The 17,620-nt window shown below is 40.8% G+C and overlaps 1 protein-coding gene across 5 annotated transcripts in view; it reads right to left on the minus strand.

The window, feature by feature from the left end:
* Dock3 (dedicator of cytokinesis 3) overlaps positions 1-17,620 on the minus strand; it is a 401,182-nt gene that overhangs the window by 58,854 nt on the left and 324,708 nt on the right. For all 5 annotated transcript variants that reach the window (XM_057766540.1, XM_057766539.1, XM_057766538.1 and 2 more), the window contains exons 28-35: positions 17,292-17,386; positions 15,096-15,171; positions 14,615-14,715; positions 14,299-14,357; positions 10,952-11,100; positions 3,913-3,998; positions 1,408-1,434; positions 1,195-1,290 (exon numbers count right to left, since the gene is read on the minus strand). In XM_057766540.1, the coding sequence (XP_057622523.1) occupies positions 1,195-1,290; positions 1,408-1,434; positions 3,913-3,998; positions 10,952-11,100; positions 14,299-14,357; positions 14,615-14,715; positions 15,096-15,171; positions 17,292-17,386 (689 nt within the window). The remainder of the gene's footprint in view (positions 1-1,194; positions 1,291-1,407; positions 1,435-3,912; positions 3,999-10,951; positions 11,101-14,298; positions 14,358-14,614; positions 14,716-15,095; positions 15,172-17,291; positions 17,387-17,620) is intronic.

A 17,620-nucleotide genomic window follows, 5' to 3' on the forward strand; every position in this document is an offset into this window, starting at 1 on the left:
GGTATGAGAAAAAGGGTGTCCCCAGTCCATGGAGAAGCAAATGAAAATTGTCCTTGGTCATATTTTGGTACCAGGTGACATTTCCTCGTTTATCTCCCAATGGCTAAGGAACTACAGCGGCTCCCCAGCTTGCTCTGGAGACAATTTTCTTCCCTTCTTGCTGTGTCTGCTACTCTGAGCTCTGACTTTTCTAGATGGAAGGGCATATGGCAGTTGACTCTGGGATGCCTTTTGGGTACATTCAATCTTGGGGGGGATCTCAAGAAGCTCTAACTTATACCTGAGGAGAGGTATTCTGCTACTGGTCAGACGATCCCTAACAACAACCCATGACACCAGAACAGTTTCCCTATGCTATGACATAGTATAGTGGTTTTTGTTTTTGTTTTGTTTTTTAAAAACATGGTCTTGCTATGCAGGCCAGGGTAGCTTTAAATTCATGCTCTTTCTGCCTCTGCCTCCCCAGTGCTGTGACTATAGCTGTGCACCACCATGCCTAGTTCTCACATTTGTTTATTTTTAAAGACGAGGTCTCACTATATAGGCCTGCCTTGCCTGAAACTCCAATGTAGACCAGACTGGCCTGGAATTCAGAGATTTATCTGCCTCTGCCTCTTGAGTGTTGGGGCGAAAGGCATGTTCCACCATACCTAGCAGGGTTTTATTTTGTTCTTTTGTTTTTGTTTGCTTGTTTTGTTATGTTTTGCTTTTTCAGGGCAGGATTTCTCTGTGTAACAGCCCTAGCTGCCCTGGAACTCATTCTGTAGATCAAGCTGTAGATCCTCCTGCCTCTGCCTCCTGAGTGCTGGGATTAAAGGGGTGCAGTAGCACCACCTGGCTGGCAGTTGCTGTTTTAATACTTATGTATTTTTATGTGTCTGAATGTTTTGCCTGCCTATATGTACATGTATCATGCATATAGCTGGTACTCACAGAAGGCAGAAGTGGGCATTGGATATTGTTTACCTGGAGTTAGAGCTAGGTATAAGTTGTCATGTGGGTGCTGGGAACTGAAAGCAGGCCTTCTGCAAGAGCACCAAGTACTCTTAACTCCTGAGCCATTTTTCCAGTCCCCGGTACACTCTTAAGTTTTCAAGTCAAGTGAATATAAGTTTTCAAGTCAAGTGAATATCCGTGTAGAAGAGAATACTTTATTAGAGGAGAGTTTACAAAGGTTTCAAACTAAGAAAATACCTGTAGTCCAGAAGGCGTTCCATGAGGCGGGTGACTGAGGTAACAAAGGAAATGCCAGTCTCACGCCATGTTTCCTGTTCAACCTTCTCCAGAAGGCTGTTGGAAGAAGAGAACATAATTCATGAGCCTTCCCTGGTGACAACAGTGAGGGCCAAGAACCTGTGGAGGCTGTGAACATCTGGAGACAGGAGACTTGCCACACTGTAGTCTTACCTGGGGTAGGGCCCAAACAGCTGGGTTCTACTCCATGCAGCAGAAAGCAAAGACAAGGATATTATTGAACCGGCAGCAACAAATAAACATATCTCCCATTTCCCTGTTCATGTTCTTAAAGATACCACTGAGGTGGAGGTGAGAGGCATATGCTGTAAGGTCTGTTCTAAGGAACACATGAGCTAAGAGACATGGTGAGATGCATAACTGTGTCTATTGCTCAGAGTCATCTTCAGCAAACACACAAAACTACCTCTTCTCATAAATCAAAGATTCCCACAAGCCTCAGGGACCCAGTATGAGGGACAGAGAACAAATCCAGGAGCTATTCTCTGTCATCACCTTGGTCAAGGGAAGCTTCCAAAAAACACGTGATAAAGACAAAAGCTTAATGGACAGGTCATTTAAAAAATCGGATAGCATCATACTTCTGTCACTCTGAGGCAGCTTTTGGTTTGTCCAAGAATACTCAAACTACCTGGCTTTAAGATAGGCTGACATCCCATATGCGTCTTCCAGGAGGGGATGACCTGCATTGTTTCCTCTTGCTCTAGTAAGGAGCTTAGGTCTGGATCTCACCCCACACAACTCTATCTATGATTCCTTAAGAGCACGTTTCTCTTTCTGCCTTCTGAAGAGTTATCTTGAGTTGGCTGACCAAGGACTGGGGACCAGCCCTGGGGATGCAAACAGCTTGACTGCTGTTACATCTTTTGTCTACATTCACTGCTCCCTGTACAGAACAGATACCTGGGCCAGAGGCTCAGGGAAAGAGAGGCTTTCTGTGATCACGTTGCTCTAGCATTAACTTTTGTGGACTGGAACACTGCACTACTTCCTAACTGTTCCCTGGACAGTGGGAAGAGGAGCTCTATGAGCACACAAGCATGGGAAGTGCTGATTACTACCTTGCTCCTTTAACTGAATCTTTTCTAAATTAGTCTACACACATTTTTATCACCCCAAAACCTACAAACATCACCCCAAGTTAAAACTATGAAAGGCTGCTCCATGGTATCAGTAGGTCTCAGGTCTCAAACTGACTTTAAAAGGGTTTACAAACACAATTTGGAGAGGTAATTGGTTAATTGTGAGCTATTTTTATACTTTTTTCTGTGTAATAAAGTCATTTGCTAGTAGCCAACAAAGAGAATTCAATGTCTTTCTTCCACAACTGGAAACACTTGTTAAAAGAGATATACTGGAAGATGAATACATTTCATCAGACATTTCAAATAAAATCCTTATGACTCATCAAGGAACAAAGCAGACATAGTGACCAGAAAGAATTCCCCTCTTGAAACTGTAGCTGTTGGTCCTCCCTTCAGAAGTGCCTTTTGCTGGTCAGCTGTGCCAGCATTTCCTTGAGCCCAGTCTCACAACTTCTAAGAAGAAGGGGAGGACAATCCCCACGCTGTAGCCCTTGCAAGTGTGTCTTGCATCAAGTCTACAAGTCAACTTGTGAAGTTTTTGAAGTTTAAAATGTTTAAAATTACTGGTAATGCCTATAAATTTTGTTAAATTTGACATTTTGATATGATAAGATTAACAGACTACACACAGAAATTATGTTATGAAACAATTATATTTTAATTAAACGTACTAATTTCCTATGATTAAGTCTATATTATGGATCTGACATAGCCAATGGTACTTTTGCAGTAACTGCTAATATAAATAACTCAGAATCTTAAATAAAAATATCAATACATTTTATACACTGCAAAATTCTAAGTAATGTCTCCTGATGGCCTTTATCAACTTAAAAAAGAAGTTATTAAAATGATAGGTCTGAGAGAATTTTGGTATCATTTGGTATAGCCAGATCATTTTATAAAAAGGAAAATGGCCTAGAGAGTTGTGCGGCTTATTCAATAACCTGGGCAGTGTTTATCAAGCTGCAATATTTCCTAGAAGAGAATGCATGATTTGCCTCCCAGAAATTCCAGAACTGAACCCTAAACTGAATAGTCCCTAGGGCTATTCGTCCGCCAGGATGTAGGGAATGCTATGAAGCTATACAATGGCGTCTTGTAGCAAACCCAGGAGCTGAAATTATTCATGGCTTCATCCATCTTCAGTTAACCGTGACAATCCCTAAGAGTGCTTTCTTTCTTCTTTTTTTGGTTTTGTGTTTTTCGAGACAAGGTTTCTCTGTGTGTAGCCTTGGCTGTCCTGAAACTTGGTCTGCAGACCAGGCTTGACCTCAAACTCACAGAGACCTCTGCCTTCCATGTGCTGGGATTAAAGCCACCAACACCAGGTTAACACCACACCCACACACCCAGAGTGGAGGACTGAACCCAGTACCACTGAGCTAAACCCCCAACCCCACTTGATTTCTTATAGATAGAAAGTGACTACTGCCACCACCAGAGAAAATAACTGGGTCTCTTCTGGCACCCAGCCTCTGAAGTCTATCCAGTGAAGGCCTCGTCTCTACCCTTCACTGGCCTACACTGCCCCTTCTCCCAACATGGGGCTTTTGGGGAAGGAGCAGCTTACAGCAGGCTGAAGAGTTCCCTGTAGCTCTCATCACCTTTCCCTTCTGACACCATGCTGTCCAGCTTGTCAATCAGCTCAGCCTCAACCTAGAAGGAAGCAGAGACTTCATAAGCTCAAATAAGCTCAGAGAGAGAAGGAAAATTTCCAGTCTCATGGCTATGTAAGGAGCATGGAAAACTATTTTTTTATATATATTTTATCATAGTTGCAAGTAAATCCCAGCAAAGACAGGGTCTGGCCCATGTATTAGGAAAAACCTTGTCTTCTGAACCAGAGACTAGACGGCCCAGGGACCTATAGTAAAGCTGTTCTAGCAATAAAATGACTCCTAATGGCATTCTGCTACACTCATAGGTCAGGGTCTTGCTCAGCATCAGTGAAGCTTCCTCCTGTAGCAGACAGGAACAAATATGGAGACCACAGTCAGACATTATACAGAGAGTGAGAGATCTTTGAATCCTCAGCCCTAAATGGATATCTCCATCAAATCCTTCCCCTTGGAGACCAGGGAACTTCTGGAAGAGGATGGAGGACACCAAGAAAACAAGGCTCTCTATCTAAATCAACAGGATCCACGCACATATGAACTCACAGAGACTGAGGCAGCAAGTAGAGCGCCTGCATTGGTCTGTACCATGTTCTCTGCATATATTTTATGGCTTCCAGTTTAGTGTTTTAATGGGACTCCTGATGTGTGAACGAGTGGGTCTCTGATTCTTCTGCCTTCTCTTGGTCTCTCTTTTTCTTCTGTTTGCTTGTCTTGTCCAACTGTAATGTGTTAGTTTTTGTTTTACCTTATTATAGCTTATTTCACCTTATTTTATTGATAAACCTTAGAAACCTATTATTTACTAATAAGAGACAGAATTGGAGTGGGTCCAGATGGGAAGGTAAACCATCGTCAGGATATAGTATGTGAGAAAAAAAAAATCTATTAGCAACAAAAGGAAAATAAACAAACAAACAAACTTGGCACCCTTGCTTAGGAAGGCTTTTCATTCTGACTTATGTATGTAAATGTTTCAGATAACCATTTCCTATCTAAGAGCTAAAGATGAAGACTCAGAAAAAAATATTTCAGATCTAAAAGAGAGAGGCCTTTATAAAATGTTCCTTTTTAAGATACAGTATTTTTATTAATCTTCTGAGAATTTTATATTCACATACAATTTATTTTGATCATAGTCACCTTTCCACTCTGCCCCCTAAGAACTTCTGGATCCATCCCTTAGGTCCCTCCCTTAAATAACCCATTGAACCCAATGTGCTACTCATATATGTATGGATGTGGGGTCATTCTCTGGAGCACAGGTGACCTATCAGGCTACATTTTTTTGTTTTTTGAGGCAGGGTTTCTCTGTGTAGCCTTGGCTGTCCTGCAACTCACTCTGTAGACCAGGATGGCCTCAAACTCAGAATATGCCTGCCCCAGTGCAACATGAATTCTAATTGTTCTTAATAAAAACTCAGAATCAGATAGAGAGGTGAAAACTGAGAGATCAGAGAAGCAGAGTGGCCAGACACTAGAGTTCTTACCTCTACCAATGCTCAGACCAAAAGGACAATCCTGTCCTCAGACTGCATACTCAGACTGACTGCTGCTCAGACTGCAATGAGCTCCTGTCTCTTCTGCCTTATTTTCTTCTCTCCATCCAGTCATGTCACTCCTATCTCCACCTCCCTACTGCTGGGATTAAAGGCATGTGACTCCCAAGTATTGGGATTACAGGTATGAGCCACCACTGCCTGGCCCTGTTTCTCTTTGAGACTGGATCAATCTAGTGTAGCCCAGAGTGGCCTTGAACTCATAAAGATCCAGCAGCCTCTGTCTCCTGAGTGCTGGGATTGAAGGTGTGTGCTACCACTTCTGGCCCCTAGTGGCTTAGCTCTGCACTCTGATCTTCAAGCAAACTTTATTTGTTAAAACACAAACAAAATATCACTACACCTCTGCCTCTGGAATTACAGGAGAATGTGCCCTTCAACCCCACCAGGGCTCTAGGCTACACCCTTAAAGTAAACAGACTCTCCCTTTTCTAGCAGCCATCAACCAATAGTTCCTCAGCTAGGGAGTGCGACTCATAAGCCACTTCCCCTTCCATGTTGGAAAATTGACAGGCTTGATCTTATATTATATAGGTCTTGTGTAGACAACCATTGATGCTGTGAGTTCATGAATGTATCAGGCCTATCATGCCCAGAAGACACTGTTTCATCCCAGTCTTCCCTCATACCGGACTCTTACAATTTTTCTGCAATGCTCCCAAACCTACCTCTCTCTCTCTCTCTCTCTCTCTCTCTCTCTCTCTCTCTCTCTCTCTCTCTCTCTTTCTCTCTCTCAAGACAGAGTTTCTTTGTGTAGCCTTGGTTGTCATAGATCTACTCTGTAGACCAGGGTGGTCTAGAATTCACAGAGATCCATTTGCTTCTGCCTCCTGAGTGCTGGGATTAAAAGTGTGTGCCACCACCACCCAGCTGTTTATATATTTATTAATATTTATAATTTTGTGTGCGATTGGAATTTATAGGTGGAGGTTAGAGAACAACCTGCAAGGAGTCAGTTCTCTCCTTCTACTGTGTAGGGTCCTGGAGACCTTTAGGCTATCTGAGCCATTCTACTGGCTTCAAATATTTCTTGGTTTTAAATATCCATTCAAGCTTTAGTTCCAGCACTTGGGAGTCAGAAGCAGTAATATTTTTGTGAGAGTTCCAGTCCAGCTTGTTCTACAGAGCAAATTCCAGGATAGCCAGGGCTATACAAAGAAACCCTGTCTCGAAAAAGCAGGCAAGCAAGCAAACAAACCAAAATTCACTCAAAGTAATTTACATAGACTATATCTACAGATCAAGAGAATAGGAACACAATTTAGGAATCTAGTAACCCAGTGCAGGGCCCAGTCACGGGGCACTGACAAAAAGTGAAGCTTTTTATCCTGAAAGTTTTTGAAGGAAATATAGCTCATTCAAACTCAAGTAATGTCAACCTCAGTAGAACAAGGGTGAATCATGCAACAAGCTTCTTTCCTTGACTGGAAGACCATAGGATTGAATTATAACTAAAAATAGTCTGATGAGTCTAGAAGCCAACACTTCTCACTCCTAATCCAGAGCCATGTTTAACCCTACTTTAGTGAGGTGGCTACAAACTCCCTATGAAAATGGCCGGATACTAACAATGAATCTCTTTTCATATACAGAGGTAGTTAGTATGGGCTAGAACAGAGCAAAAGCAGGGAGGAAGCCTGCAGCAGTAGAGAAACAAAGGGTACCAATATGCTTCAGTGGTCCATTGGGGTCCAAAATGTTTGTAGACTGGGTCCTAGGTCAGTAGCCTTAATTTCACCGCAGATCTTGTTAAAAATCCAGTATTTAGATCTCTCTAAATCCAAAGGTCTAGAAACTCAGGGTGGGGGTGAAAGTCCACAAATTTGTTATAAGAAGCCTTAGATGTACATTTACCTATTAAAACTTCTGTATCAGGCAACAAAACTAATGACACAAGGCTATGGAGACATTATTTCCGCAGAACTGATAGGGACACTTTGCTCTCCATTTGACAATCATCCTGCGACATAACAAGCTACAGAGTTCTGGATATATACCTTTCCAAATTCAGATCTCCTTATCTGTGACATAGTTGTCATGGTAACATTCCTTTATAGTGTCACTATGTCCTGGCTTTTGGGAAATGCTCAATAATATTAGTTTTTATTGTTATCCTCACAACCCACCATGTGCCAAGAGCCACAGTGAGCTCTGAGAAATAAAATGCACAATCATTCTGGTTCCTGGGGCCCTATCATTTAGTAAGTGGGACAGAGGCAATGGCAACCAGAGTTCAGCATAGTAAGGTTCAGATACAGCTCACACAGAAACACTAGTCTGAATTTTGAGATCTCAACACAGAGCCAAGTTTCAAGAAATAGTGCTATAAAAACTTAATTGTTTTTACTCTTTGTGCTGGTTATATTTCTGCCAACTTTACATGAACTAGAATTATTTGGGAAGTGGGACCTCAAATGAGAAAATGACTCCATCAGATTGGCCTGTAGGCAAATCTTGGGGCCATTTTCTTAAGACTGATGTGGGAAAGTTCACTATATGCAGTGTCATCCCTGATTATCCTAGGCTGTGTAAGAAAGCAAGCTGAGGTCCTTGGTTGTGTAAGAAAGCAAACTGAGCAAGTCCTGGGGGGAAAGCCAGTAAGCAGGACCCCTCCATGATCTCTGATTCAGTTCCTGCCTTGTTTCATTGAGTTCCTACCTTGGCTTCCTCCAGTGATGGACTATGATTAGAATGTGTAAACCAAAACCACTCTTTCCAAGATGCCTCTGATCAATGTATCTTTAGTGCAGCAATAGGAAGCAAACTAAGATACTCTTTGACACAGTGATCCTAGGTTGAGAAATCTACCTAAGAAAATAACAGAGGAGGAGTAAAGTGGTAAAGTGCTTGCTGTGCAAGCATGATGCTCTGAGATCCACTCCAGAACTATGTAAAGAGCTGGGTGAGGTAGAGAACAATGGCAGTTACCGGGGCTTCTTTGCTGGCCAGCTGAGACTATTCAGTGAGCTCCAGGTCAGTGAGATTTCTTACTCTGTCTCTAATCAACCAACCAACCAACCAACCAACTAACCAACCAACCAACCAACCAACCAACCAACCAACCAACCAACCAACCAAGGTATATGGGCTCCTGAAAAATCACATTTGAAATTGACCTCTGGTTTCCACATGGATGTGTGCCCACCTGACATGCATTTACATATACTCACACAAAGGAAAAATGGAATAGATGCTTTTGACAATTTTAACCATAAAAAATTGAAATAAATCTAAGTTATTAAGAACTTGACTAAATACACTATAGTGGAAGAACTCTAAAGATATAGCAGGGTATAGAGGAGCAGTAAGTGACACAGAGGCAGCCATGGCAAGTTGTTGCCAACACTGGAAATTACACAACAATATATTCAACCATTCCCTTTTTGAAAATAGAAATCTATGTGTAGGGTGTAGTCCTAATGGGGACCATTGCTACTCATCTCATATGCTTTTGGTTTTGTTCTAACTCTCTAAAACTTCAGCTAAGGTATAAATCTTACCTTGAGATCTGTAAAAATATTGGGTAAGGTTACAAATCTGAAAAATCTATAACACTGGGGTTGATAGTTAAAAATCTGTACTCAGGTAATCTTAAAGGAACCATATAGTTTGATGCCATTTTGGGATAATCAACCAAGGAGGAAACAACTCCTCCAAGCCATGAAGCCTACACCGATGGCTCCTCCACTATTTTCTATCATAGTATGAACCTCCCACTTGTCAACTTCAACCAGCAGTCCCTTCTCTTTCTTTCCCTCTCTGGTTTCCCTTTCTCCTCAGCGTCAGGCTGCCCACCAAATCAGGGTTGAGTATGTGGTGTTAAAGCAGAGTACTCAACCTTCATGTATAAGGCCTTGCTCTATGCTAACCAACGGGGTATCTAATTTATTACCCAATCATATAACGTTTCTTTTCATGATGTTTATATGATTCTTGCCAACAATCTTCTCACAGAGGAGTGCAGGCTAGTCTGGGACCAGCCTAGGACCCATGTAGAAGAAATCAACCAAGCTGATGACACCCACCCAGAATTACAATACTCCAGGGATCCTAGCTAGGAATAGATTTTTAACTTTCCTCCTGACTGATCTCCAAAAGGCTGCCCTTAAGGGAGTAAATTATAAAAAAAAAAAAATCTAAGAGGTAAAAATAAAAATCTAAGAGGTCATACAGGACAAACACAAAGCCCACCTTACAAAGATCTCTTACAATATACCAATCTGGATCCTGAGACCCCTGATGGGAAGCAATTCTTTATGCCCTACTTCTTATCCCAAAGGTAGGGTCAAACTTAAAAATCTAGAGAGGACCCCTGATTCCACAGACCAAAGATTCTGCCCTGGAAGAGATGAAAAAGTCCAAAACCAAAAATACCTGGTGCTAGCAAAGTCCTTTTGCCTGGCCACAGCAACTGCCGAGGCTTTCTGGTCTCTTTAAAGCCTGCGTGATGTGGGATTCCCCTCTGTATGTTGTGAATATCATTGGTTAATAAAGAAACTGCCTTGGGCCTGCACAGAGAAGAATAGCGGTAGGTGGGGAAAACAAAACTGAAAGCTGATTCTGTTTGCTATAACTCCTTTGTTCATCTCTCCTTCACTGGGGCTTACCACTTATGCCTATTTTCTCTATTTTTGTATGATAATTCCTTCCCTGAAAACAAAAATCATAAAAAACCAGGGTTTATGGTAGAACTTTAAAAACAGTAATTGCTTAATAAGGTATTACAGCTGTACCTCCATGTACTCATTTAGGAATGTACCCCGTGCTGGTGGCTGAACTTTTTTTAATACTTCAACCAGACCATTCTCATAATGGAACAGCTCACAAGCAGGTTGTCAAAAGGAGATCCTCATCCCTGTAACACCAATCAACTTCTAAGACAACTGTCCCCTATGCTTGTCTTTCCTATGATCAAACTAGAGATTACTGCCAATGCTGGCCAGAAACTTAGGGAGGCTCTGAAAAGTCATCTGGTCTGGCTCCAGTCTTACAAATCCCTGGGCCACATGGTAGAGGAAGGACAGCATGATCCCAGGACTCTTTTCTTAGGGAAACTAGGAGAGTTCAGTCTCTATTGTTCTTTTCAACAAGATGTTTATCCCTTTCCTCTAATTCTATTGTTTGCTTATTTGTCTTTGAAAAAAGTTACTGCTATGTAGTCCAGGCATTAGTACTTGCTATGTAGTTCAGGCTGGCCTCAAACTCATAGCAATTTTCCTGTCTCAGTTTCCTGAATGTTAGGATCTGGTCTCTAACTTGATGATGAAAATTTGCATATCAATTGCTACCAGTGAGTCATATATAAACTCTAAAGCAGGATTTAAGATAGTTACTTCCCTATTAGAACCAAGGCCAAGCCATTTGGACTACCTGCCTGATACAACTAGGTTAATTTCAGAGGAGAGGACAACAAACACTGAAGTTATCATTTTACCTGCTTGAAGTTGCCATTTTTCCTCTGTTCCCAGTCCATCATGTCATGAAAGATAGGAATCATGATATTCCGAACTTCTGGCTGTGGGACCAGTGTCACACCCAGAAAAGGACCGATCATTCCCGGAATAAAGTGGATCTTATGTTCACCTGATCAATAAAACCCAACAAATATTACTTCTTTCCTGCTTTGTTTCTTACATGGAAAATACGTAAGTGGGGTCAAGCACATATTACAATTTATAGTGGGGTTAGGAATCTAGGTGCAGTGTTTGCCTAGCATGTGTGAGGTTCTGAGATAGATCTGAATTTCTCAGTACTGAAAAAGTCAAACTAACATATTCCATCTTCAATTGCTCATTTATACTAGAAATTTACAAGGGTAAAAGGTGATTTATTCTATGGTTTTTGAGATACTCCCTCTGCTTTTTAAATTTTTATTTTTAAAATCATTTATCATTTTATTTGATGTATATGAGTGTCTTACTTGAATGTATGTCTGTGTGCCATGTGGGCACCTGGTACCAGATACCAGATGGTATCACCTGGTATCAGGTGCCAGAAAAAGGCATCTGATCCCCTGGGAAACAGAGTTAAAGATGGTTGTGAACCATAATGTTGGTGCTTCGAGTCAAACCTGGGTCCTCTGGAAGAGTAGTCAGTGCTCTTAAGTGCTGTGCCATCCCTCTAGCTCACTCCCTCATCTTTTTAGAGTTTTAAATGAACTGGTCTAGTCAATTTGAAACATGTTCAAAGAGCACAAAATTGCTTTTCAAAAAATTTCCTGTAAAGTTTTATTAACTACCCTAAAGCCTTCAGAGCAAGGAAACAGCTTACATTCTACAGATGAGTGATGTGCTAAGAGTTTCTGTTTAGTAAGGGAGGTCGGCATGTTTCTGCTTCAACACTTTACTTCTAGAAGGCATTTCAATGATCAGGAAGCCCAGTCCAAGGATTAAGCTACCAAATGCCTGAAGTACATGGATCCCTTAAAGGGCCACACCCATGTATGCTAAAAACCCTCTACCTAAGCTGCTAAGAGCTTACTGCATAGCTTCACCACAACAGGCTGGCCTCCTGCCCCTTCTTCACATTGTATTCTTTTGGTAGGAATACATCCACTCTGATCAGATCTGCTCACCTCACAACTTCCTTTATGAAGCCTTCTTATGGGAAGTGAAGTGAGTGATATAGCTTTTCCTCTGGTTGGTCTGTTCTCTAGGGAGTATCCTAGAACCTAGGGCCAGTCCTGAGGACTTTTGTTTGCAGTGGTGGAACAGAAAGAACCAACTTCAGATTTCCGTTTTTAGCCCCCCAGAGACTACAGAGGGAACTGTTTGCTGGTGTAGTAACTGCTACAGTCAAGGAAAGCTAGTTTTGGGGGACCAGAGAGAGACTGTTACTTCCTTCAAAAGCAATGAATGGCTTTGTAAGACAAATTCAACATTTAAAAATATTTGGCAGTATTGGGGGTTGAAACCAGGCTACTATCTTTGTTTCTTTCATTTTGGAAGCTTGTCTATGAAGTAAATGTTAGCTCTAAGATGCACTCTGCATACTCTGATCTTGGTACCTGGTATAGTTGTCAGTCTCTTCTGTTCCTAGGAATTTCAAAGTCAAGTTCAGTATTGAAATATATATCCAAATTCTGTTGTGGGCAGGTATTAAGATGGATAAAGCTAGAAGGACTATTTGGAAACACAACTCTACTGAGGGATGAAGAATCCTATTGCTGTCTTTTTTTTTATTTTATATGCATGGGTGCTTTGTCTGTATGTATGTTAAGAGTACCATATACATGCTTAGTGCCTGCAGTGGTAAGAAGAGGGCATCAAATTCACTGGAAATGAAATTACAGGCGGTTGTGAGTCAACGTGTGGGAGATGGGAATTGAACCCTGGTCCTCAAGAAGAGTAGCCAGTGCTTTTAACCGCGGAGTCATCTCTTTAGTGCCTCCTATTGCTCTTTTACACATTACTTTTTATCTCTAGATCAGGGTGAGGAAAGTTCACAGATGACCTTAAGATTCTATGACCGTCATTCCTATGGCTTAAGAGGCACAAGCTTAGCTTATATTAAATTTCATTGGAAATAACTACTTTTTAAAAAATCTTCCTGACAGAAGACTCATATCTCTCTAGAATTCCGTGTGGCGCAGCTACTCATCTAGGCAACTTGAAGACTCTACCAGAAACACTGATATGACCATTTTAGATTCAAAGTAGTATCTATTAAAGGTGTTCAAAAAAAAAAAAAAAAGCCAAAAGTCAATCTCATCCAAAGGCTCTAACTTTCATCTTTCATGATCTTTCACGTAGGTGGTATCAGACACATGATCTGGATGGATATGTAAATACCCATGGTCCAAAATTTATTTTGATCTTATATTAAAATCAATACTTGTTCTTGTTTTCATTTTTTTTTTGTTTGTTTGGTTTTTTTTTTTTTTTTTTTTTTTTTTTTTTCCGAGACAGGGTTTCTCTGTAGCTTTGGTGCCTGTCCCGGAACTAGCTCTTGTAGACCAGGCTGGCCTCAAACTCCCAGAGATCCGCCTGCCTCTGCCTCCCGAGTGCTGGGATTAAAGGCGTGCGTCACCACCGCCTGGCACTTGTCCTTGTTTTCATGTTGTGCTGTGGGATAATGCTTTTGAACCCTGTAAAGAATTGTCACTCACATTGGTTTAATAAAATGTTGATTGGCCAGGCAGGAATACAGGTGGGGCGACCAGACTAGGAGAATTCTGGGAAGAGGAAAGGCTCAGTCTGCAGTTGCCACCCAGACCCAAAGGAAGCAAGATGAGAATGCTGCACTGATAAAAGGTACCAAGCTATGTAGCTAACATAGACAAAAATTATGGTTTAAGTTTTAAGAGCTAGTTAATAATAAGCCTGAACAATAGGTCAAACAGTTTGTAACTAATATAAGCCTCTGTGCGTTTCTTAGGAACTGAATGGCTGTGGGACTGGGTGGGACAGAAACTTCTGTTGACAAGGCTGTCTCCATGATCTACACTTCTAAGCCTGTAACATGAGTAGTATAGAGGCTCTAACAGCATGGATTCCCAAACTGGAAAAAACGACTGCATCTTCCTTTTACTCCTTAAACTTCTGTTCTTAAAATGGAGTGCACATGTCATACTAGGATCTCTTAGCCAAATTCTCCCTGCCAAGAAGGGCTTTATACACATATGCTACATTACATTATTCATCTGAGGTGCTGTGTTAAAGCTGTGTGAGGATCTTTGGGGTATGAAGTGATATTCAGAAAGCTGTGGAGAATTATTAGTTCTTGTACTTTTTTATTTACCTATGCAGTATATGAAAGAAAGAATCAGTAGAAAAGACCTACCAAGATTCTGCCACATGCTGAACAGTTCATATGCCATCATCACACGCATGTCTCCATACCTGAAAATAGTAACACAGAGCCAACTGTTAATGGAGAGAGACAGGCCTGAAGATTGAATGAGGTCAGAACATCAGCACTGTTATTTCTAATGCTCTTAAAATGTTAAGCCATTTGGTTATTGACTGAACTTTTCATACTTGGCTCCTTGGAAAATCACCCATATGAGAAACTTCTGGACTTCTGAAAGAATCTTTTATAGGAAAATAGTTCCATCTGGGCAAGTAGTAGAGAGACGAACATAAGACATCTGTCTTACTTATCTAGAATCTTCTTCCTCTTGGCTGAAGTAATGATTTCTAGCTGAAGACTTGGCTGGTTTATGAACAGAACTGCCAGGCTAAAATAAGAATTCCACACCTAGAGAGACAGAAAAAGAATTATGTGATTGCCTAAGTCCTTAACCTTGCAGGGGGAAGTAACTAAATACATGCGTGTATCACAGAGTCCATTTTACAATCTTAAATTCTTTTCTTAAGAATTTTTTCCCTTTTAACTATCTGTAAAAATAGGCTTTTCCCAATTTTTGCTTTCTTGATTCTTTCTGAAGCCAACAACAGGCATCTTTATAGATGCCTGGCTCCCAATATTTCTACCAGGGGGGCTCTCAGATCACATTACAATAACCATCAGCCTAGGAATCTATGGTACTATGAATATATTACTAAAGCAAAAAGGGTGAGTATGGACTTTAGTTTTCTAGGGTTATTGTGACAGTGATCCATTTTAGGGGCTCCTACCTTGAAGTCAAAGTCTGTCTCTGTGAAATTCTTGTGCAGGGCAGAGGACAGGTACTGGACAGTAGTGACTATAATACTGCAGTGAGGAAACAAGGCATTGGTAGAATTAAAAGACTAACAGTGGCAGAGCCTAGCATCTGTTGTCTGCTTGTAGGCAAATGTCTTGAAGACAATGTGCTCTTATGTAAGATGTGGCTTTAGAGGAAAGAGAAAATGGATCAACTCTACAGAAAACCAGTTTCAGAGAAATTCCTCTCAGAAGGTAAGATAGCAAAGAATGTCAGTGGGTCACTGGTAACTCTTCTAAGTCTTGTTGTTCTTTAAGATTTCTTCTAGCTCAAAAAGTATTTTTTTTTAAACTGGAGATCTTTGGATAACAACACAGATTATAATCACTTTGTAGGATTTAGAGCATAAGTTTATTATTTTACCAGAGAATAGGAGTTAACAGTGATTAAATAGTTCCTTTTGTCTTGTACTGTCTCACTGGGCTTCAGCCTTTACAATAGAATATCACTAGAACATCAGGCTTAATCTTAGCCTGGAACATGCCAAGAGTAGAAATAGGAAGTTAGTCTGTGAGAATTAAGACCATGAGTTGAGGTGTAAATGAAGGGGAATGTTCTGTTAAGGGAAGGGAAGTTAAAGGCTTTTCTTAAGGAGGCCTTGGCTATGTGCCAAAGAAATTATGCTTAAGAGTGGCCACCTGATCTACCAGATAAGTATAGATGAAAAGAGTGCAAGAATGTAAGGGCATGGGGGACACCCAGAAAACAAGACTCTTTAAACCAACATTTTCAAAGCTCACACATTAACTCACAGAGACTGAGGCAGCATGCACAGGGCCTCCATGGCCTGTAGACCTTACATGGGTCTACACCAGGTCCTGTGCATATATATTATGGATTCCAGTTTAGTGTTTTTAATGGGATTCCTGAGTGTGTGAACAAGTGAGTCTCTGATTCCTGTGCCTTCTTTTGGGCTTTTTTTCTTTTTGATGGTTTTCCTTCTGTTCATCATATTTGACCAACTCTAGTGTAATAGTTTTGTTTTATCTTATTATATTTTATTATTATCTCCTAGAAGCCTGTTCTTTTCAAATGAGAGGCAGAAAGAGAATGAATCGGCATGGGAGGGGAAGTGGGGAGGAACCGAGAGGAGTAGAGGGAGGGGAAAACATAATCATGACACATTATGTGAAAATAACAATCTATTTTCAATAAAAAGAAAAAAGTGACCATATGGGTCTTTATACAGAAGCAAAATAGTATATAAAAGAGACTAGATTTCCAGCAGAGCAGGTGCAAGGGTACGGGTGAAAGAAAGACTACCCCTGCAGGACAGGTTGCAAAAGATAAAGTTTTCTAAGTGTAACTAAGAGATATAAATAAGAAGGATCTAGATAGAAAAACCACTATTTGAGGAAATATATGCCACTTCCTTTCATTCTTTTGTTTTGGAGAAAACATTTGCAGGTTTTACGGAAAAAAGGCCCTATGAAGAGCTCATTTTGAAAAAAAACTCACATTGCTTTGCTAATATACATAACAAGTAAGTTGACTGCATTCTATACAATGCCAACATAAAAGACAGAGCAGTGAAAGAAGGCAGTAGGCTAAATAGTGAAGACCAAGTAATCTACAGTAGACACAGAGAGAATCAACAAACGTCTTACTACACGTATCACTTGTCTAGTTTACCAAGAGGAAGTACAGGTTAGAAATATGAGTGGGGCAGACATGTTAAAACAGTTTTAGCATCCCATCTATATTGCCAAAGCTCTACAGTGCTAAGAGCTTTACAGCCAAAGCTTAGGCGGAGAGTTAGCATTAGGAGGCAAGTACTGTCTGGCAGACAATACAACTCAGATCAGGAGGGGATCTTGGAATGCTGCCTAAAGCTGCAGAGCAACAGAGGCTAATGGCTCTTTCTCAGTATTATATTTCCCATCTTTAACATGTCTTTTTTCTATCCACACTTCTGTAGATTCTGCTTTTTGAATTATCTTTGATTCTTTTCTTTCATTGTCTTTATGGCCAGTGGGCAAATCTTGTGGATTCTATCTCCAAACATATTTCATATTTGTCAACTTCTCTCTTCCTCGTCTTGGTCTTAATCTTCCTCTCACTTACATATACATATTAACCCCCAGCTTGACTTAAAGCTCTATGGATGCCAGTACAGGCCTTTCCTTACTTGCTTGTCAAGAGTCTCATCACCATCCAGTCTCGAGGGAAGACACTCATCTTCATTAGGTTTCTGAACACACAGAAAATCTTCAGCAGAAATTCCTAACCACAGAAGAGAAACAATATAAGAGAATGCTACTCCTGCTGCCCCAGTTCCTCAGGTGGCCCTTTCTGAAATTTCTGCTAGGAGAACATATGGTACTAGGGGGTTAGATTTGGTTCCCTCTCTGAGTTGCTTGTCTCTTACAGGTTATGTGAGAATGAATTCAGGACATTCTTCCAGACTATATGGGAAGAGAGTCAAATTTGGCAGACTCAAGACAGCTTTACATCAAC

Source organism: Chionomys nivalis, chromosome 4 (genome assembly GCF_950005125.1).
Source record: "Chionomys nivalis chromosome 4, mChiNiv1.1, whole genome shotgun sequence".
NCBI classification, from domain to species: domain Eukaryota; kingdom Metazoa; phylum Chordata; class Mammalia; order Rodentia; family Cricetidae; genus Chionomys; species Chionomys nivalis.